Raw genomic sequence first — 23,099 nt, 5'->3', positions numbered from 1 at the left:
CCTTCAAATACCCAACAGCCCAGCTGAATTCCGAAGGTTCAGCCAAACAAAGACTCAGCCAAAGAACCGTCATACCCCTGGCCCTACCCTACATTTGGGATGCGGCACACCTTCTTACAGTTTGTTTCGGATAATCCTTTTTCATTTAAGTAAAGGAGTTGGGGGATTCATGATGGCTTGGTAATGTACATCACAGAATTAGCAGCCGTGGTCATGCTTTCCCATGTCTCTTCTAGCTGCAAACCTAAACACATATATAGTAAAGGTGCAGCGCTTAATAGTCCCAAGAATTTATTCAGGAACGAATGTTCAAATGATGGCATAGCTTCCAAATATCCCTGATTTTGAGGGACTGTCCCTGATTTGGAGCAAAGTCCCTCTGTCCCTCTTTCCTCCTCATTTGTCCCCCATTTTGGTCTGATCCATATAGTTATATATAAAATGCACTTTTTATCGTTCAAAAAGTGTTCCCCAGTGCTAAACCTTTCATCCAAATTCTAAATTGCTGCATTTGTAGATTCTAAAAGCCAATATAAAAGAATAGTAGTGGTAAAAAAAATAAAGCCACTGTGAATTTAATTAACCTTTTTTGGGGTTAATTTTCATTTAAGGGGGTGTGGGTGTCCTGTGCCTACATACATTTGCTAGTAGGTGTCCCTCATTCCCACCTCAAAATATGGGGAGCCAAATCAACACCCTTTATTAGCCTTAGATCTACTCATTCAATCAAAAAAGAGGGGTCAAAAAGTTAAAACTGTAGCGTAAACTTATACTGTAGCGTAATAAAATGCCAGTATAAAATGAATAAAGTTTGAAAAGAATGTTTTTAACAAACATGTATTGCACTCGGACTCAGCGCCATCTTGTGGTTTGAGGAAAAATTACAATCAACCATATATACCATAACTGTACACACACAGAAACAGGGATAAAAATATCTAAAAAATTGAATTGATACAAAACATGATTAAAAAAGAAAAGAAAAAAATATAAAAATACTCCTACCTCAGCAAACTATTCAATGTTAATGGGATACTTTATTACTATTACTGTATTTATCGGCGTACAACACGCACTTTTTTTCCCCTTAAAATCAGTGGAAAATTGTGGGTGCGAGTTATATGCCAATACCTGCTGTCTCTGAGGGGAAGGAGGGAACGAGCACCGCCGAAATAGACAGAACTGAGTGTACTGTGTAGTAGGCTAGGCTCGGCTCCGCTCGCAGTCACGCCCAGTCCCGCCTCCTAGCATTTATGTCCTGCCATTGGGCCGGTGTTGTGTCCATCATAGGAGCCGGGCCAAGGGGCGGGACTGAGAGACGAGCCGAGAGGAGCCGAATACACAGGACATCTGGCTCTGTCTATCTCGGTAGCGCTCGTTCCCTCCTTGGCAGGGGAAAGATTGATGGGCTGATGGGCACACACCATGCTCCAATGATGGGCAAGGCTGCAGATGGACACAGGGCAAGGCTGCAATGATGGGGAAGGCTGCAGATGGACACTGATAAGCCTGCATTGATGGGCATTTAAAATGTAAGTTTTTTCCTTAAACTTCCCTCCAAAACTTGGGGTGCGTGCTATACCCTGGCGTGTGTTATACGCTGATAAATACGGTAATTAAACCTCCCATCTTGCATTACTGATAAATGCGTTTATATCCCATTCCACATTCATACCATGCGGATTGTAAGTTCTGGCCTTATAGATCCATTGGGTCTCCAATTTGGACACCCCTCTGGTCATGTGGCTACCCCTCCAGTTTTCCTTATCAATGCCCAGAAATACTGTACCTTTTAAGCCATTTAAGCTCCTATTGTGGTGGGTAGCATAATGATGGGATAGACTATGTTTCGGATATCCATTTTTAATGTTGGTAACATGTTCTTTTAGCCGCACTTGGAGTTGTCGTATAGTCCGGCCTATGTATTCTAACCCGCACGGGCACCTGATAACACAGACTTGGCATGTGGCTCCCAAAGTGGCCTATACAGTATATATATATATATATATATATATATATATATATATATATATATACAGTGGGGACGGAAAGTATTCAGACCCCCTTAAATTTTTCACTCTTTGTTATATTGCAGCCATTTGCTAAAATCATTTAAGTTCATTTTTTTTCCTCATTAATGTACACACAGCACCCCATATTGACAGAAAAACACAGAATTGTTGACATTTTTGCAGATTTATTAAAAAAGAAAAACTGAAATATCACATGGTCCTAAGTATTCAGACCCTTTGCTCAGTATTTAGTAGAAGCACCCTTTTGATCTAATACAGCCATGAGTCTTTTTGGGAAAGATGCAACAAGTTTTTCACACCTGGATTTGGGGATCCTCTGCCATTCCTCCTTGCAGATCCTCTCCAGTTCTGTCAGGTTGGATGGTAAACGTTGGTGGACGGCTATTTTTAGGTCTTTCCAGAGATGCTCAATTGGGTTTAAGTCAGGGCTCTGGCTGGGCCATTCAAGAATAGTCACAGAGTTGTTGTGAAGCCACTCCTTTGTTATTTTAGCTGTGTGCTGAGGGTCATTGTCTTGTTGGAAGGTAAACCTTCGGTCCAGTCTGAGGTCCTGAGCACTCTGGAGAAGGTTTTCATCCAGGATATCCCTGTACTTGGCCGCATTCATCTTTCCCTCAATTGCAACCAGTCGTCCTGTCCCTGCAGCTGAAAAACACCCCCACAGCATGATGCTGCCACCACCATGCTTCACTGTTGGGACTGTATTGGACAGGTGATGAGCAGTGCCTGGTTTTCTCCACACATACCGCTTAGAATTAAGGCCAAAAAGTTCTATCTTGGTCTCATCAGACCAGAGAATCTTATTTCTCACCATCTTGGAGTCCTTCAGGTGTTTATTAGCAAACTCCATGCGGGCTTTCATGTGTCTTGCACTGAGCAGAGGTTTCCGTCCGGCCACTCTGCCATAAAGCCCCGACTGGTGGAGGGCTGCAATGATGGTTGACTTTCTACAACTTTCTTCCATCTGCCGACTGCATCTCTGGAGCTCAGCCACAGTGATCTTTGGGTTCTTCTTTACCTCTCTCACCAAGGCTCTTCTCCCCTGATAGCTCAGTTTGGCCAGACGGCCAGCTCTAGGAAGGGTTTTGGTCGTCCCAAACGTCTTCCATTTAAGGATTATGGAGGCCACTGTGCTCTTAGGAACCTTAAGTGCAGCAGAAATTTTTTTGTAACCTTGGCCAGATCTGTGCCTTGCCACAATTCTGTCTCTGAGCTCTTCAGGCAGTTCCTTTGACCTCATGATTCTCATTTGCTCTGACATGTACTGTGAGCTGTAAGGTCTTATATAGACAGGTGTGTGCCTTTCCTAATCAAGTCCAATCAGTATAATCAAACACAGCTGGACTCAAATGAAGGTGTAGAACCATCTCAAGGATGATCAGAAGAAATGGACAGCACCTGAGTTAAATATATGAGTGTCACAGCAGAGGGTCTGAATACTTAGGACCATGTGATATTTCAGTTTTTCTTTTTTAATAAATCTGCAAAAATGTCAACAATTCTGTGTTTTTCTGTCAATATGGGGTGCTGTGTGTACATTAATGAGGAAAAAAATGAACTTAAATGATTTTAGTAAATGGCTGCAATATAACAAAGAGTGAAAAATTTAAGGGGGCCTGAATACTTTCCATCCCCACTGTATATATATATATATATATATATATATATATATATATATATATATATATATATATATATATATATATATATTAACACTCTTGTTATATAGTTTTGAGGTTTCCTAGAATGAGGGCATGTCCCTGTGTTTTGATCTTGGCTTCATACTCAAAATACTGCCCTCCTGAACCTTATTCACACCCTCCATGTATTTAAATGTTTCCATCATGTCTACTTTTTCCCTTCTTTCCTCCAGACTGTATTTATTAGGTTCCTGAAGTCTCTCCTGATATGTTTTATCCATCAGGCCTTCCACTATTTTTGTTGCCCGTAAATGACTGAGGTCTCCACACTGGACACAGTATTCTAAATGTGGCCTAGCTAAAGATCTATATAGAAGAATCAGGACCTCCTTCCTCTTGCTGGTGATCCCTATAGTAATATAAAGATCTATATAGAGGAATCAGGACCTCCTTCCTCCTAATGGTGATACCTCTAGTGACAGCTAATTGTATCAAAAAGTTTTCCTGAAATGAAAATGTCCACAGCAACCATTTGTGATAGCCAAAAAATACAGTCACTTATTGAATGATTGGGCTCTTTTAACTGTGCCATATCCTCATTATTCATATATCGTTGTAAATAGGATTTTTTTTTTAAGAGTCAGGACTTTTGAGGCATCACAAACTAATGCCCCGTACACACGGTCGGACATTGATCGGACATTCCGACAACAAAATGCTAGGATTTTTTCCTACAGATGTTGGCTCAAACTTGTCTTGCATACACACGGTCACACAAAGTTGTCGGAAAATCCGATCGCTCTGAACGCGGTGACGCAAAACACGTACGTCGGGACTATAAACGGGGCAGTAGCCAATAGCTTTCATCTCTTTATTTATTCTGAGCATACGTGGCACTTTGTGCGTCGGATTTGTGTACACACGATCGGAATTTCTGACAACGGATTTTGTTGTCAGAAAATTTTATAGCATGCTCTCAAACTTTGTGTGTCGGAAAATCCGATAGAAAATGTGTGATGGAGCCCACACACGGTCAGAATTTTCGACAACAAGGTCCTATCACACATTTTCCCTTGGAAAATCCGACCGTGTGTACGGGGCATTAGAATGTTTTTCTATAAAACAATATAGCTTTACTTTTTACAAAATATATAAAAAAATGCTTCCATAAAAAAATTGTAGGATAAAACAATGAGAGCAATATAGTCACAGAGACCCAAATATAGTTCTAACTCTACCCCACACTTCACTGGAGTACATGCTAACAAACTATGGGTACACCATTATATTAATAATAATTTCCTCCTATAGTGGTTGTAAAAGACTGTATAGCTTGACGCATTTCTCAGATTTTTACTATTCTACTTCTTCAGGAGCTGAAGGATCAATTAGCTTTAAAATGGTGAAGATCAGAAGCGTCAATCCCCATGGGGACACAGGCAGGGACAGACATAGAAGGAGTGGGCATCCTCCACTCCAGGACCAATCACACCAGGCAAGGGGTCACCAGACGTAAACTTAACCACTGCTTTCCATCAGAGAAGATCATCTCAAGACTTTTGCTGAGGCCATTATCAATCTAGGAATAAAAAAAAGAATCTCTTTTGCAGATAAGGGTTTGTGGCTTGTAGACCAAATGCCTCACAGTTAACAAATTGAAAAGTTTTCCTGGGAATCATTACAGAGTGCATTGCGAGCGAGGTACCAGACATCATACCAGCAGTATATAATATGAAGTTGGTTCCCAGGAAAAGATTTGATGCCACAAGCTCTTTGCAACACACTGTACCGGTGTCAAGCCGGATACAGGAGGTCAGAAGATGCTAGGCGGCACGCAAGCTCGATGTTGTCGTGGCGACCGTGACTAACATGTTTCAGGTGCCTTTGCTTTGTCAAAGTCGAAGTCCGGCTCTGACCCTGTCTTCCGGCTTTCGGTTCCAGCTCTCGCTGCTCAGAGTGCCCCCCAGGACGCCAGGTATCTGCTTGCCTGATCAGCATGCTGACCGTGGAAGTTCCGCTGTGACACGAGCGACAATACATCCCCTGGTACAGAGCGTGAGTGACATCCACCATTAAGCCAGCAGCTGCAGTATAGAGAGCAGTGTCTCTCTTTTTTAATCCCTGCATATTTGAGTCATTGGGTCTCCTTATTTCGGACCAGGAATTTGAACACATTTCCTGATATTAACCCCTTGGCATCTGGCGGTATCGTAACTATTATTTTTCGGTGCATTTCAAGGATGAAAATGATTTCTTCTCATTAAGTTTTATTTTATATTTAATCTTTTCATCTTTTTTAATATTTCTTTATTTTTCTGGTCCCATTGAGCGCTGTTTGTGTATTTTGTATTGCTCTTCAGGACACTAGCCAGTATCCCCTTTCTGCTGCACCCAGTAGCTGACTTTCCTAGCACAGAGGGGTAGCCTACAAAAGAACAGGCCCCTAGATCGTTGGTCTGTACTCACAGGAGTCACAAACAGATCCACTCAGGCACGGCTCTCCTCAGTCAGCTCTCCTTCTTCCAGGCCTCCAGCTTGAGGCCGCATTGGCAGCAGGTGCTGAGGAGGTCAGAGCGCCCCCCCTCCTCAGCCGGACTCTCCTCCGCAGGCAAAGACCACTTCCTGTGTGTCCTCAATGAATATAAATACCCTTCCCAGCATGCATAGGGGCCCCTATGCCTGTAATTGGATGGGATGGCATTCATATTCATGCCACTGATCTGCATGAGTCACTCCTGTCCACCCAACAATTTCCAAAACTTCCTGGATACAGAAGAGTCAATGCAGATATTGGCAAAAAAACTACTATATTTCACCTTAGTTTCCTGTTAAGCAGCAGACCACACTATTCTAACTATATACACCCTAGCAACTTACCTAGGAGGGTGCTACATAATAATAATAATGGGTAACTTCTCCTGTTAGAAGAGAATATTTAAAATATCAGGTAACGGTCCAACATGCTGTATATACAGTGCCTTGAAAAAGTATTCATACCACTTGAAATTTTCCACATTTTGTCATGTTACTACCAAAAATGTAAATGTATTTTATTGGGATTTTATGTGATAGACCAACACAAAGTGGCACATAATTGTAAAGTGGAAGGGAAATTATAAATGTTTTTCAACATTTTTTACAAATAAATATGTGAAAAGTGTTGGGGGGCATTTGTATTCAGCCCCCCTGAGTCAATACTTTGTAGAACCACCTTTCACTGACTCAATCAACCATCCTTTAACAGGGGTCTTTTTTGTTAAAAAGGGTTTTTAACCACATGCCGACCGAGCCATAGCCAAAAGACGGCCACAGCGCGGTCGGCTTATCCTGGGAGGGCGTCCATGGACGTCCTCCCAGAATACTGCTCTCGCGCGCCCCCTGGGGCGCGCACCCGAGAACTTCGGTGACCACCGGGTCCAGGGGACCCGGCGCATCACGGTGAACGGCCGCTAATCGCGGCCGCTTACCATGTGATCGCTCCGTCAAATGACGGAGCGATCATGTGTAAACAAAACGGCGTCATATCATGACGCCGGTTCCTCCCTCCCCTCTCTGTACCGATCGGTACAGAGGGGTAGGAGCGGGGGAGGGATCGGATGGTAGCAGCGTTGTGGGCTGCATCTGTAGTGCCCACAACGCTGCTCTGTGACAAATACAGTCACATACATCCATCCATCCCTCCATGATCAGCCATCCCTCCATACTATAATACCCTGCAATGCTCTGCAATACCCCACAATACTCTGCACAACTCCGCAACACCCCACAATACCCCACAATACTCTGCAATACCCCACAATGCTCTGCAATACCCCACAATACTCTGCAATACTCTGCACTACTCCGCAACACCCCGCAATACCCCGCAATACCCCGCAATACCGCACAATACCCCACAATACCCCACAATATCCCACAATACTCTGCACTACTCTGCAATACCCCGCAATACTCTGCAATACCCCGCAATACCGCACAATACCCCACAATACCCCACAATACCCCACAATATCCCACAATACTCTGCAATACCCCACAATACTCTGCACTACTCCGCAACACCCCGCAATACTCTGCAATACCCCGCAATACCGCACAATACCCCACAATACCCCACAATATCCCACAATACTCTGCACTACTCTGCAATACCCCGCAATACTCTGCAATACCCCGCAATACCACACAATACCCCACAATACCCCACAATACCCCACAATATCCCACAATACTCTGCAATACCCCACAATACTCTGCACTACTCCGCAACACCCTGCAATACTCTGCAATACCCCACAATGCTCTGCAATACCCCACAATACTCTGCAATACTCTGCACTACTCCGCAACACCCCGCAATACTCTGCAATACCCCGCAATACTCCACAATACCCCACAATACCCCACAATACCCCACAATACCCCACAATACTCTGCAATACCCCACAATACTCTGCAATACTCTGCACTACTCCGCAACACCCCGCAATACTCTGCAATACCCCGCAATACCCCGCAATACCCCGCAATACCCCACAATACCCCACAATACCCCACAATACCCCGCAATACCCCACAATACTCTGCACTACTCCGCAATACCCCACAATACCCCACAATACCCCGCAATACCCCACAATACCCCACAATACTCCACAATACTCTGCAATACCCCACAGTACTCTGCAATACCCCACAATACTCTGCACTACTCCGCAACACCCCACAATACTCTGCAATACCCCGCAATACTCTTCAATACCCTGCAATACCCCGCAACACCCCGCAATACTCTGCACTACTCTGCAATACCCCGCAATACCCCACAATACCCCACAATACCCCACAACACCCCGCAATACTCTGCAATATTCTGTAGTACTCCGCAACACCCTGCAATACTCTGCAACACCCCGCAATACTCCGCAATACCCTGCAATACCCAGTCATACTCTGCAATACCCAGCCATACTCTGCAATACCCAGTCATATTCGGTGATACCCTGCCATGCGCATCCATACCCAGCCATGCGCAGCCATACCCTGCCATGTGCAGCCATACCCAGCCATGCGCAGCCATGCTCGGCCATATTCAGCTGTACTCGGCCTCTGTATGTGGCCAGGCTGTGGAAGTCTCACACATGTGGTATCGCTGTACTCAGGAGGAGTAGGAGAATCTATTTTGGGGTGTCATTTTTGGTATGTACATGCTATGTGTTAAAAATATTGTATAAATGGACAACTTTGTGTTAAAAAAAAAAAGTGTGTTTTAACCACTTCCCGCCCGCCAGCCGTCATACGACGTCCTTGACTTTGTGTGGGGATATCTGAATGATGGGTGCAGCTACAGGCATCATTCAGATATCAGCTTTTTTAGCCGGCGATTCCCTACACCATAGGAATGATCATAGCGGCTGTTGCACTGCTTGATCGTTCTTATGGGAGGCGAGAGGGGACCTCCCCCCCTTCCCGCCGCCCTCCGGTGCTTCTACCGTCTCACCGCTATGATCGAAGCCAGGATCGTTTTTTGGTTTTTTCATTTCAGGCTTCCCAGCCTAGAGGTGAGATGTGGGGTCTTATTGACCCCATATCTCACTGTAAAGAGGACCTGTCATGCCATATTCCTATTACAAGGAATGTTTACATTCCTTGTAATAGGAATAAAAGTGATCAAAAAAATTTTTTTTTGGAAAAAAGTGTCAAACTAAAATAAATAAAGTAAAATGAACAATAAAAAAAAAAAAAAAAATTTAAAGCGCCCCTGTCCGTGTGCTCGCATGCAGAAGCGAATGCACACTTAAGTCTCGCCCACATATGAAAACGGTGTTCAAACCACACATGTGAGGTATCGGTGCGAATGTTAGAGTGAGAGAAATAATTTTGGCCCTAGACCTCCTCTGTAACTCAAAACATGTAACCAGTAAAAAATTTGAAAGCGTTGCCTATGGGGATTTTTAAGTAGCGAAGTTTGGCGCCATTCCACGAGCGTGTGCAATTTTGAAGGGTGACATGTTAGGTATCTATTTACTCGGTGTAACTTCATCTTTCACATTATGCAAAAACATTGGGCCAACTTTACTGTTTTGTTTTTTTTTAAAGCACAAAACTGTTTTTTTTCCCAAAAAAAAGCGTTCAAAAAATTGCTGCGCAAATACCGTGCAAGATAAAAAGTTGCAACAACCGCCATTGTATTCTCTAGGGTCTTTGCTAAAAAAAACATATATAATGTTTTGGGGTTCTATGTAATTTTCTAGCAAATAAATGATGATTTTTACATGTAGGAGAGAAATGTCAGAATTGGCCTAGGTGCTCCAGAACGCCTGGAGGTGCTCCGTGCATGTTGGGCCTCTGTATGTGGCCACGCTGTGTAAAAGTCTCACACATGTGGTATCGCCGTACTCGGGAGTAATAGCAGAATGTGTCTTGGGGTTTGATTTGTGGTATGCATATGCGGTGTGTGAGAAATAACCTGCTAATATGACATTTTTGTGGAAAAAAAAAAAAAGAAAAAAAAATCTTGATTTGCAAAGAATCGTGGGAAAAAATTACAACTTTAAAAAACTCACCATGCTTCTTAGTAAATACCTTGGAATGTCTTCTTTCCAAAAAGGGGTCATTTGGGGGGTATTTGTACTTTTCTGACATGTTAGGGTCTCAAGAATATAGATAGGCCGTCAGTAATTCAGGTGTGATCGATTTTCAGATATTGGCACCATAGCTTTTGGACTCTATAACTTTCACAAAGACCAAATAATTTACACCGATTTGTACTTATTTTTACCAAAGATATGTAGCAGTATAAATTGTGGCCAAAATTTACGAAGAAAAATTACTAAATTTGCTAAATTTTATAACAGAAACAAAGAAAATTTCATTTTTTTACAGAATTTTCAGTCTTTTTTCTTTTATAGCGCAAAAAATAAAAAACCCAACGGTGATTAAATACCACCAAAAGAAAGCTCTATTTGTGTGAAAAAAAAGGACAAAAATTTCATATAGGTACAGTGTTGCATGACTGAGTGATTGTCATTCAAAATGTGAGAGCACCGAAAGCTGAAAATTGGTCTGGTTAGGAAGGGGGTTTAAGTGCCCAGTTGTCAAGTGGTTAATTAAACCTAGTGACAGGACAGACTTTGTTACACATGGTGCATGTCACTGAGATCAATAGTCTGATCCATAAATATTACCCACTCTAATTAAAAATTGCCTGGTTATAGGTGTGTGCATGCATGGTTGAAGCGTGATGCAGCTGCTCTTAAACAGACAAAGTTGTCTATTTCTAACATGATCTTGGTGTTGGTGGTGGGTACCTGGTCTTGGCCCTTTTTGTATTAAATATATTTTTTCTAATAAAATTGATTTATTGTATGTGTCTCTTCTCAGTGGGAATCTTTCCCCTGTAAATCTGCTTTCATCTATTGACTGGGCTGTCATCCAATCTGCCAGGCGAAGGGAAACAGATCCCTAATCCGTCTGTTTTTTAGTGGATAGGATCAAATCGGATGTCGTCGGATGTAAACCGATGCATCGGTGGGAAAAAATGACAACTTCAAAAAACTCACCATGCTTCTTAGTAAATACCTTGGAATGTCTTCTTTCCAAAACGGGGTCATTTGGGGGGTATTTGTACTTTTCTGGCATGTTAGGGTCTCAAGAATATAGATTATAGATAGGCCGTCAGTAATTCAGGTATGATGCATCGGTTTACATCCGCTGCTCCATAGAGGGCAATAGAAAGTGCCGATCGGGTCCACTTAAAATACTGACATGCGGCCCCGATTGGTAAACCCGCGTGAAAGGGGCCTTAAGTTTTAAACAAGCCAGTTCCTCTGCTCTCTGTCTCCAGAAACCCTGAAAATGAACCTTCAGTATAGAACCCATCTGATCTCCAACTTGATTTTGTTAGTGTCATAATCATTTACTTCTGAGAAGACTGAACAGAAGTAATGGTTCAAATGGTTTTCTACATCAAGGTCAGCCTCAACCATAGGTGTGTGCAGCCTATTGCATTAGGGTGTGCACCCCAAAGCTCAAACACACATTACCGATAACTCACAATGTTCATTCAGAAAGGGAAGAGGCCGGTAAATTACATATTTACCGGCCCTTCCCCCGCTCATCCTAAAACATCTCCACAGTAACAGGAAAGAAGAGGAGGGAAGCCGGAAGCGCTGTGGGAGGAAAGGGGGGCAGTAGGGGGAATCTGTGCTGCACAGGGTGATTCGGGTGTGCCTGGGAACACCTCGCACACCCTGTGCGCACGCCTATGGCCTCAACATAAATGTTAATTACATACCTTTAGAATATAGGTAAACTTGAAAAAATGTAATGAAAGATATAGTAATAAACAGGAAAATGTAAAATAAGAACTTGTACCATAGCGATAGGAAAATGTTCCACATATTTTTAGTACTTAGGCACTTTTAAATTGCCCTTTAGTCATCAACCGAAAGACACAGTACCTATGGATTCCAGTACAGGTTAAAGTTCGAGAGGTTTTGGGATCTCGCAGCAAAGTAATTTTCATAGGTATTTTGTGATTTTACTCTATATATTACCTCGGAGACATTAGGGGCTAGCGTGGATTTCAACTTGGATGTGATACAGTAGTTAATCTGGCTGCAATGAGGATATGTGTTATCAAGGGTCTAAACTGTACGGCTACATTATGTATACCAATGTTGAGTAAAGCCAGTTTTGGAGATGGGTGGTATGAATACTTTTGAAGGCACTGTAGGTGCTGGAACTCCCCCCCTTCTGAGTCACTTTTTGTCTCCGCCCCCCTACCCACCTCCGAGCACTATCTCTTGGTTCCACCCCCTACCCACCTCCGAGCACTATCTCTTGTTTCCACCTCCTACCCACCTCCGAGCACTATCTCTTGGTTCCACCCCTACCCACCTCTGAGCACTATCTCTTGGTTCCACCCCCTACCCACCACCCAGCACCGCCTCATTTAGAGAATACAGCACCAAGTACCATTATGTTGTGGTAAGTAATTTTTATTGAATTTGGTGAGAACAAGAAAAGCAGTAAAATAGACATGACAGAGGGAAAGGGAGAAAGAGAATCCCTCAAAGAAAGTAAGTATTTAGTGATCCCAGACGTTATGCTACTTTGTAAAAATATAATCTTTATTGGACTTGTTTAAAAATATTTGCACATGTAATGTATCAAAAACCCTCCATGTGACACTTTCTTTGAGGGATTCTCTTTCTCCCTATCCCCTTGTCATGTGCATTCTTTGGTATGTTGACCCAGGTCTATCAATGATGGAATGACGCATGCTTTAAAACTGTCCTCCCACCCTCCTAGGATCCCTGCAGTCAGCAGCAATATAGCCCCCAGCAACAATAGACCCCCCAGCAACATAGGATCCCTGCAACAAAATATCACCCCTGCAACAATTGACCCTCCGGCAGCAAGAACAGATCTTGCTTCAGCCAGCATCTATAGACTCTCCAGTAGCCAGGAACAATAGACCCCTCCCTCAACAGTAGATTCCTCCCAGCAACAATTGACCCCCCCAAGCAACATAAGCCCCCACCAGCAAAAATAGACCTCCCCAGCAACAATAGATCCCCTCCAGCAACAATAGATCCCCCAGCAGCCAGCATCAGTAAACCCTCCATTACACCCCAGCACCCCTTGCTATTACATACATTCAGTGCTGGAGGTGCCGGAACACCATTCCCCCGTGTTCCCACTGAAAAAAATGCCCTGCTGACAACAGTTGTCCACAATAGAGCTTTTGTACAAATGATCAAAAAGACAGTTCGCTACTTTGCTATTCAATGTGTGTGTCCGATGTCTGTGAATGGATTGTGTCAGATACTTTTCTGTTGTCTCAGGAGTTTATAAAAAATTCCAGCAGAGAACAAACACATTGGTTTTGGATCGGACTGTACAGAGATGGAGATGGATGGAGATGGGTGGACGGTCGGCTCTATAATACCGGCCTGTAAGTGACTCTTCATCTACTCTGAGAATATGAATGTTGTTCATCCAGAAAACAATAAAAACTCATAACTACTCATTGTTATTTATTGCGCAGATTTCAGCAATCACAAGAATTCAAAGGAAATTGTATATTGAAGGTTGCTGCTAATTATTATATGGAGAACTGTCAATCCAAATACAGCTGGATATGTCAAAAGAGAGCCTTGAAGATCTGACAGATACCTTGTAGCACAAGATGAAGCACAAATTGTTGACGTGGCACCACATCCAGTAAATATTGACTCACAAAGATGGCTTCTTCAGGAGATTCTAACATAGAAAATGAGAGGGGGGGGGGTCAGAGATGCTCAGTCAAAACAGAGGAGTCCAGGCTAACCCAAAACCGAGGGGGGGGGGGGTACATCAGGGTCAAATACAGTTGTCAAGGAACCCCCAACACCTCTCCCGCTTGCCTATAAAAGTGATCCTGTGGCGAATCCGCCACCGGGACCACTTTTAATCAGATGCCGAATCGCCGCGGTATAGAAAAAAATACCCTGAATGGTTGTCCAATGGGTATATTTTAAAATAAAGTATATTCCCAGAGGTTAGGAATGTCGGTTATAGGGAAAAAAATCACTGGCTGACACAAACAGTACGTGCAAGGCTGCCTCCCCACTATGGACTGGGAATCAACAAACTGCAAGAGAAGAGGGGAAGGATATAGAGGCGCCAAGCAGGCATGGTGTAGCACATTTTAGTAAAATATAAGTATATGAACAACAATTGCACTCACATAGTGGAAAGGGTGACAGACTGAATCCAGTGATAGATGTTCCGGGACATTCACAGAGAACTACTGTCACAGATCCGGGGGAGATATGTTGTCCGTCAAGCCTGGGAGAGCCTGCAGTGCGAGGAATCCGTCTGGGGAGAGCCAATGCCGGAGAGACAAGGGATTCCCGTTGTAATGTGTCCAGAGCAGTGATGAAGGCCCAGGTAGAATAACCCGTCCACTGGCTTCTACAACTGGCTTCAATCTATCACCCCCTCCACTATGTCATAGATCCCAACTGTCCCTGGTTTTGAGGGGCTGTCCCTGATTTGGAACAAAGTCCCTCTGTCCCTCTTTCCTCCTCAACTTTTTATCTTTCAGAAAGTGTTTCCCGATGCTAAACCTTTCATCCAGTTTCTAAATTGCTGCATTTATGAATTCCAAAAGCCAATATAAAGGAATATTAGTGGTAAAAAAAAGCACTTGGTTTGTTTAACCAATCATTTTTTTTTGTACAATTCTCCTTTAACCACTTGCCGACCAGCTCACGCCTATACGTCGGCAGAATGGCATGGCTGCGCAAAACAACGTATGGGTACGTTTTTCCCTCTAAGAGCCACCGGAGGCACACATGCCCGCAGCACAGCAGGGGGACCCGATGCGCATGGCTGGCAGGCGCGATCGCTGCTGGCCATGCGCGATCACAGACACGAGAGCCAGCGTGGCAATTTGGGTAAACACAAAAATCCCTGTTCTATCAGGGGAGAGGAGACATATTGTGTGTTCCTACTAAGTAGGTCAACGATATGTCTCCTCCCCCAGTCAGTCCCCTCCCCCCACAGTTAGAAGAACTAACTAGGGAACATATTTAACCCCTTGATCGCCCCCTAGTGTTAACCCCTTCCATACCAGTCACATTTATACAGTAATCAGTGCATTTTTATAGCACTGATAGCTCTATAAATGTCAATGGTCCCAAAAATGTGTCAAAAGTGTCCAAACTGTCCGCCCCAATGTCGCAGTACTGCTACAGATCGCAGATTGCCGCCATTACTAGTAAAAAAAAAAAAACTAAAAGAGCCATAAAAATGCCATAAGTCTTTCCCATAGTTTGCAGACGCTATAACTTTTGCTCAAACCAATCAATATACGCTTATTGCGATTTTTTTTTTACCAAAAATATGTAGAAGAATACATAATGGCCTAAACCGATGAAGAAATTTGTTTTTTAAAAACATTTTTGGGGATATTTATTATAGCAAAACGTTCAAATACCACCAAAAGAAAGCTCTATTTGTGGGAAGAAAAGGACGCAATTTAGTTTGGGTGCAGCGTCACATGACCGCACAATTGTAAGTTAAAGCGACGCAGCGCCAAATTGTAAAAAGTGCTCTGGTCAGGAAGGGGGTAAAATCATCCGGGGCTGAAGTGGTTAAGGGGGTGTGGCAGGGGGTGTGTCCTATGCCTACATACTTTTGCTAAAATGTGTCTCTCATCCTTATCTCAGAAAGTTGAGAGGTATGCCTATTGGGAGGAGCGACGTACTGATGTCACCGCGGGCTATGTCCCATTGTTTGCAAGCACGGGCGTGTGTAATGTAGCCAGCCGGCCGCATACTTTTATCCTTTGTTGTTCTACGCCTATTGGCGGTTTGTATTTTTAAATTTAAACGGATTTTACCTATGGCTATTCTGTTGATTTCTTCTCCGAGCCACGTCTGCATCACTATGCATTGAATTGCATACAAGCTTCCAGCGGAGGTTTTAGCCTGTTGAAGTCCGGACCAGAGGATCCCCCCACAGACGCGGCGATCAGATCGATATCGGAACTCCACTGAGCAAAAGGCCCTGGCTGGGTGTTAGCCACAGGCATTACTTGTCTGTGCAGCTGGTAAGCGCACACTTCTTATGGTGGTGGGCCTGCAAACAAAGTCACATTTACTCTTTGGAACTGATCACAAGGGGATATCTTCACTATTTGTTAGAGATTGGTCAATTGAAGTTTGACCGACTGTGATGGGAAACTCTACAAAGCGTCACTTAACATTTATATATTTTTCCAGTTTGAATTTAAGTTATGATGCATTGATCACTTACCATCACGGTCTAAAGTTAAGGGTATAGAGTGCAACCACATTTGTTTTTTATTTTTATTTGTGTGTATCCCACCTTGTGTTGCAGCTTATTTTGTAAGGTTTTTCCAGCGCAATTTTTTCCCATTTATGCCTATGTGAGTGCAATTGCTGTTCATATATTTATATTTTAATAAAATATGCTACACCATGCCTGCTTGGTGCCTCTCTGTCCTTCCCTTCTAAATAAACTTTGTATATTTTTATACAGAAAACTCTAGTACTTATCTCCTTTTTTGAAGGTTATTGGTGGCAACCTACAAAGTCCTTTCTTTTTGATCTGACAGATTTCCCCCAACATCCTGCATTGCTCAGACCACAGAGAAAGAGGTAGCCTATTGTTACCCAGTAGAAACCATTAGCTCCTACCCTGCCAAGGTCGAGGAGAAAGAAACCAAATTAGTCCTGCAGAGCACAAACAAGCGCTAGGAGAGCAGCAAATGGAATATGATTATGTTTTCTCAACTGATGACATGGATGTTGGGTGTGCTAAAAGTATTCAGCACAGTATTCGCCTAACAGATAGCACCCCATTTAGTGCTTGCACAAAATGAAAGATCAAAACATCATTGTTGAGTCTAAAAGCCTGTATGCATCCCCAATAGTTGTGGCCAGAAAGAAAAATGGTGGAGTACGAATATGTGTTGATTATAGGACTCTAAATCGGTGAATGGTCCCAGATCAATACACGCTACCTCTCATTGAGGAAACTCTTGATGCCCTGCAAGGCAGCAAATGGTTCACAGTAATGGACTTAAAATCCGGTTATTACCAAGTACCAATGAATGAGGAAGATCAAGAAAAGACAACTTTTATCTGCCCCCTGGGGTTTCTCCAGTTTGCTTGCATGCCTCAGGGCATTAGTGGTGCACCTGCAACCTTCCAGCGTCTAATGGATCGGACACTGGGAAACCTTTGTCCCACTCAATGTATTGTCTACCTAGATGACATAATTGTTTTTGGCTCCACTCTGGAGGAGCATGACCAGAGACTGTTTAAAGTGCTAGATCGTCTGAGGAAAAGTCTGAAACTCTCCCTGGACAAATGTAAGTTTGCACGCCCTTCAGTAAACTTTGTGGGTCACATCGTATCTGCAGAAGGGGTAGCAACTGATCCTGCTAAAGTGGATGCTGTGGTAACCTGGTCCCATCCCACAAATCTGAAAGAACTGAGGCTATTCCAAGACTGGTTGGCCTCTTAATGACTTGCTAAAAAAAACAAAACCCTGGCATTGACACAACCACCAAAATTCCTTTCATTGAGAGGTGGATTTCTGCTTGTGAGGACGCTTTTGTACAGCTTAATGCCGCGTACACACGACCGGACTTTCTGACAGAAAAAGTCCAATGGGAGCTTTCAGTCGGACATTCCGACCGTGTGTATGCCCCATCTGACTTTTTCTGTCGGCATTTCTGATGGACTCAGATATAATCAAAAACAAAGGAATTGGGGAAAGTGGGACTTTAAATGAAGCACTTGGTAGCACATAGATAGTTGAGCTGAACAAGGGAGCTTTATTTTGTGTACATTGTTGGTAACCATACATATAATGTTAATATCAAAGGAATGGGTAGGCATTGGGGTACATATACTTAACCATAAACTGGCAATACACATGTCTCAAATGCCATCATTGGTACAAGTTCAGACAAGATAGGAATAAAATGGTACATATGATGATACAAAACCATGAATAAAACCATAACAAAATTCCCAAAATTCAACCTGAATTGGGTTGGATACAATTATAGTTACGAGGTAATGCCTGCAGGACCTGAGGCCTCACTTCAGCCTGTAGAGGTACAAATTACATAAAAAGTTAAGGATCTGGATGTAATTGAATGAAAACAACGCATCAATTAGCTCTACGTGTTTCGTGGCTAATCCGCCACTCGTCAGGAACATGCGTGTTGATACAGATATAGACTCAGATATAGAACATGTTCTAAATCTTTCCGTCGGAAATGCAGACCGAGTTTAGTCTGTTGGAAAGTCCGGCCGTGTGTATGGGGCATAAGAAAAGTTTTACAGAAGCACCAGTGTTGGCTTATGCAGACCAACAAAAGCCATACATTCTGCATGTAGATGGCAGTTATGATGGATTAGGGGGAATCCTACATTAGTTGAAGTCTTATGCTACGTACATACGGGCGGACTTTTCCGCAACAAAAGTCCGACAGTCTTTCCGACGGACTTTCTACGGACTTTTGACGGACTTCCGACAGACTTTCGAATGAACGGACTTGCCTACTCATGATCACACTAAAGTCCGACGGATTCGTACGTGATGACGTACGACCGGACTAAAATAAGGAAGTTGATAGCCAGTAGCCAATAGCTGCCCTAGCGTTGGTTTTCGTCCGCCGTACTAGCATACAGATGAGCGGATTTTTCGACCGGACTCGAGTCCGTCGGAAAGATTTGAAACATGTTCCAAATCTAAAGTCCGTCGACCGAAAATGTCCGCTGCAGGTCTGATGGAGCCCACACATGGCCGGATTGTCTGCCGGATTCGGTCCATTGGACCAGTCCGGTCGAAAAGTCCACTCGTGTGTACGCGGCATAAGCCCAGCAGAAAATAATTATCCTGTTCACAAACTGGAATTTCTTGCCCTGAAGTGGGCTATTGTTGAAAAGCTGCATGATGACTTGTATGGGGCTCCATTTGAGGTAAGAATTGACAACAACCCCCTCACTTATGTTTTGACTACAGCTAAGCTGGATGCCACTGGTCATAGGTGGCTTGCTGCCTTGTCTTATTACCAATTCACTCTCAAGTACAAGCCAGGGCCCAAAAATATTGGGGCTGATGCTCTCTCTTGGTGTCCTGGGTTGCCAGTGAACTTAGAAGAAAGTGAATAGGAGGAAGTGCCTGGGCCTATTGTGGCTGCCTACTGTTGTACAGCTGCTGTACAAGGAGACAAAATTGTTTTCTCTAACTTAGTTATTGACTCCTTGGGAGCTGGTGAAGAGTGTATCTTAAACATGTATTGCTGCCCCACCTCTTTAGAGGTACCAGAAAACATCCAGCTGCAAGAGAAAGATATGATCTTTCTACAAAAGAGAGACACAGTAATCAGACATATTAGAGAATCTGTTTTCCGCAAAGATCCTAATTACATGAGAAAAACCTTACCTGAGCAGAGTACCTACAATCTTAAAGAATGGGATAAACTCAAAATAATTGATGAGAAAAAAGGGGGGTTGAATCGCGCTAAAACAGATTGGTGATCATACACATCATCACCAAACCAAATATTTAGAACTAAGTGAAGAGTTCCCCTTTAGTGTATACATAATATACAAAACACATGTCAAATGAATAATCAATCCAAAAATAAAATGTTCAAAGTGATAATGAAAAGTCCATGTATAAAAAATAAATCACCCAAGTGATATGAAAGTATCTTAAAAAAGTTCCAAAAAACATAGATTCTTGCTGTGAGAAGAAAAAAGTGTGCTTGCTCCACCACCGTGAAATCAGACTGGCCGCTTACCAGAAACTCATGATCCCCCGTTACAGAGGATCAGAGAAAGCTGTTTGTTAATACTGCTTCGAACCACGACCAATGGATCAGAGACCTTATACTGAGATGGGACATCAAAGACTGCAGGGTCAGGCTAGAGATTTTCACACTGACAGGTACTCAGACATCAGCCCACAGCATTGCAGATATGGTCATAGAAGGAAAAAAAGGCTCCATATAGTGTAAAATCATTCACTCTATTGGATAAGTAAAAGGTTAAACTCACATGTTAGTAGACAATAGTAGGCATGTAGTGTAGTCTGGAGCGCCGGCCGGAAGCTCACAGACAGCCCGTCCTACTGGAAACAACAGCTGCAATGGGAGGTGACGAGAACACGTCGCTCTGCCCTATGCGGCGTTTCGTGATAGAGTCACATCATCCAGGGGCGGATGATGCATCAGCCCCTGGATGATGTGACTCTATCACTATACTCGATATGCTCAAGCCTATCCCAAAGATCAGAAAGCTGTAACTGTAGCTAAAGTGTAGTGGGAAAAGTTTTTTGTTCATTATGGATTGCCAAATCGACTTCACTCTGACCAGGGGCGGGACTTTGAAAGTCACCTAACTAAAGAGCTGGTAACATTGCTTAACTTCGACACCTTATCATCCAGAGGGTGATGCTCTCCCTGAACGTTTCAATCGCACCTTGTTGAACTCCTCACTAATGGTGCTAAGCAAACCTGGAGCCGACATGTTGGAGCTATGGTACATGTCTACAATTGTACCAGACATGAATCAACTGGTTTCTCTCCTTATTTTCTCATGTTTGGGAGAGAAGCCCGTCTCCCTATTGACATTCAGTTGGTCTGTGTCTACTGATGGAGTGGAAAATAGAAATCACTACCAGTATGTGGCACGACTTAAACAGAGTTTAAAAGAGGCCTATCAAATGGCTGAGGAAAATACTGCAAAAATAAATGCTGCCAATAAAAGGCGTTTTGATGCCAAAGTTCGTTACAAAGACTTACAACCTGGTGATAAAGTGCTTCTCCGCAATTGAGGACCTTCAGCCAAACATAAATTAGCTGATCGCTGGCAAAATGAGTTGTTTGAAGTTATAGAAAAACTGCCTAGAATTCCAGTCTACAGGATTCGAGGACCTGAGGGTCGAATCAAAGCCTGGCATAGGAATCACTTGCTTCCAGTACCACAAGTTGCTACTGCTGATGCTGATATTGTTACAGATTCTAATGATGTGCCTTGTGCAGACCATGGAGACCAGAGTGATGACACTGACTGGTTTACACCTCCACCAGAGTCTCCTGTACAGGTTCCTTCACCTATTACTGATGGAGGCCTTCATCAGAGAGGAAGTCTGAACCCAGCTACTACTGTTTTTCAACCAACAGCCCAAAACTTTGTGCCTACAGTTCCAGGCATGGTTGGAGCATCAAGTTTTCCCACTAATGCCGCGTACACATGAGTGGACTTCTCGTTGGACTGAACTCCGACAGAGTTCCAACGAAACGGACTTGCTTACACACGATCACACCAAAGTCCGATCGTTTCGAACGTGATGACGTATGACCAGACTAGAATAAGGAAGTTCATAGCCAGTAGCCAATAGCAGCCCTTGCGTCGTTTTTGGTCCGTCGGACTAGCATACAGACGAACTGATTTTTTGATAGGAATCGAGTCCGTCGGAAAGATTTGAAACTTGTTCTATTTCTAAGGTCCGTCATATTTTTAGACAGAAAAGGTCCAATGAAGCCCACACACGATTTAATTGTTCCGACAGATTTGTTCCGTCAGGCCTTTGATGCCGAAAAGTCCTGTCGTGTGTACGCGGCATTATGCTGTCCCAAAGTTATCTAGACTAATTCCTGAGGGCTTGAGGAGAGGAGATCGTGTTCAAAGAACTCCTCCAGTGTTTATTTATGACACCTTGGGAAGACCCTGCTATGCTGTACACAACTATGTACAACCTCATGTTCTGAAGGACATGATTGCAGCTTATTCTAGACTGGTTAGCATGATGCCTATTTGTTACTAACAATATTTCCTTTGCAGCTAATCTCTGTAATAGATTGCTTCTGGAAAAGTGGTCTGCAGAAGGTGACAACGATGTTAACGTTTGCTATGTTTTGTTGTTTTGAGTGTATATCCTTGCCAGGTCGGAAGGATTTTCAGCAGGGGAGAATGTAGTGATGTGATCACTTCTTTGCCCATTTACCAAGTGTATACTCTTGTTATGCAGTGTTTGTTTGTCCTTTTCCAATATGGCTGCTGTGCTCTCTTTCTCTCACCAAGGATAAGGTCATCAAGAAGAGCAGAGGTTTTGTGGGTAAGTGGTTGGAGAGAAGGACACGTGGCAGAAGAAGAGTGAATTCCGGCTAAGAGAGGACAGACTGTGTAAGTGGCTGCAGTTTCACCTCACTGAGGCATACATAGAGACTGGTAATGATTTCATGTTCCTGTTTGGAAAATACCTTATGTTGGATGGTTCACTGAATGTTATTTCTTCAATACATGGATTTTCAAATACAATGCTGTGTGGATTACTGTCTATGTGAAGATATATTTCTCAATTGGGATTTCACTTAATATTCACAAGCCCCAATTGAGTGGAGGCACTGCGCCTGTTAGAGATCCTGTCCTGATCACACTGGTTATGAAGACTCTGCTCCTAAATACTATAGAGGTGACGCCATCATACCTCAGTAGTCGGAGAGAGAAAAAAGAATAGCGCTACACCTGAATAAGGGTCTTGGGATGGAAGCCTCCTTTGAAGAAGTACCTATGCTGAAGCACATGCTGCAGTAAAAACTGGGTATAACTAATTTTTAAGGATGTGGCTTAAGACTTTAAAAGGGGACTTACCAATGCACACAGTGCAAAAGATGTTGAACAGGCATACAAATTGTGCAGTGCACTTAATTTTGCAAACAAGAACAGAAAAACAATCACTTAGAGCTACAAAAATGGTACTATGCAGTGTCTATATAGACATAATACACGCTGTATGAGTGGTACTGTGCATGTAGACAGAAAAAGGACAGATACTGAGAATTACACCCAGCCTACAGAAGATATATAGAAGACTCTGTCAC

General features: G+C 43.2%; 1 protein-coding gene across 2 annotated transcripts in view; it reads left to right on the top strand.

The window, feature by feature from the left end:
- The window catches only part of LOC141105631 (killer cell lectin-like receptor subfamily B member 1B allele B), a 78,573-nt gene extending 63,016 nt beyond the window's left edge, over nucleotides 1-15,557 (top strand). For both annotated transcript variants that reach the window (XM_073595594.1, XM_073595593.1), the window contains exons 7-8: nucleotides 13,525-13,634; nucleotides 13,728-15,557. In XM_073595594.1, the coding sequence (XP_073451695.1) occupies nucleotides 13,525-13,634; nucleotides 13,728-13,848 (231 nt within the window). In that variant the 3' untranslated portion in view covers nucleotides 13,849-15,557. The remainder of the gene's footprint in view (nucleotides 1-13,524; nucleotides 13,635-13,727) is intronic.
- Nucleotides 15,558-23,099: the final 7,542 nt, after the last annotated feature.

Source organism: Aquarana catesbeiana, linkage group LG08, assembly GCF_042186555.1.
Source record: "Aquarana catesbeiana isolate 2022-GZ linkage group LG08, ASM4218655v1, whole genome shotgun sequence".
In the NCBI taxonomy this organism is placed as follows: Eukaryota; Metazoa; Chordata; class Amphibia; order Anura; family Ranidae; genus Aquarana; species Aquarana catesbeiana.
The sequence above is the reverse complement of the archived record's forward strand: the minus strand, read 5'-3'. Positions and strand labels throughout refer to the sequence as shown.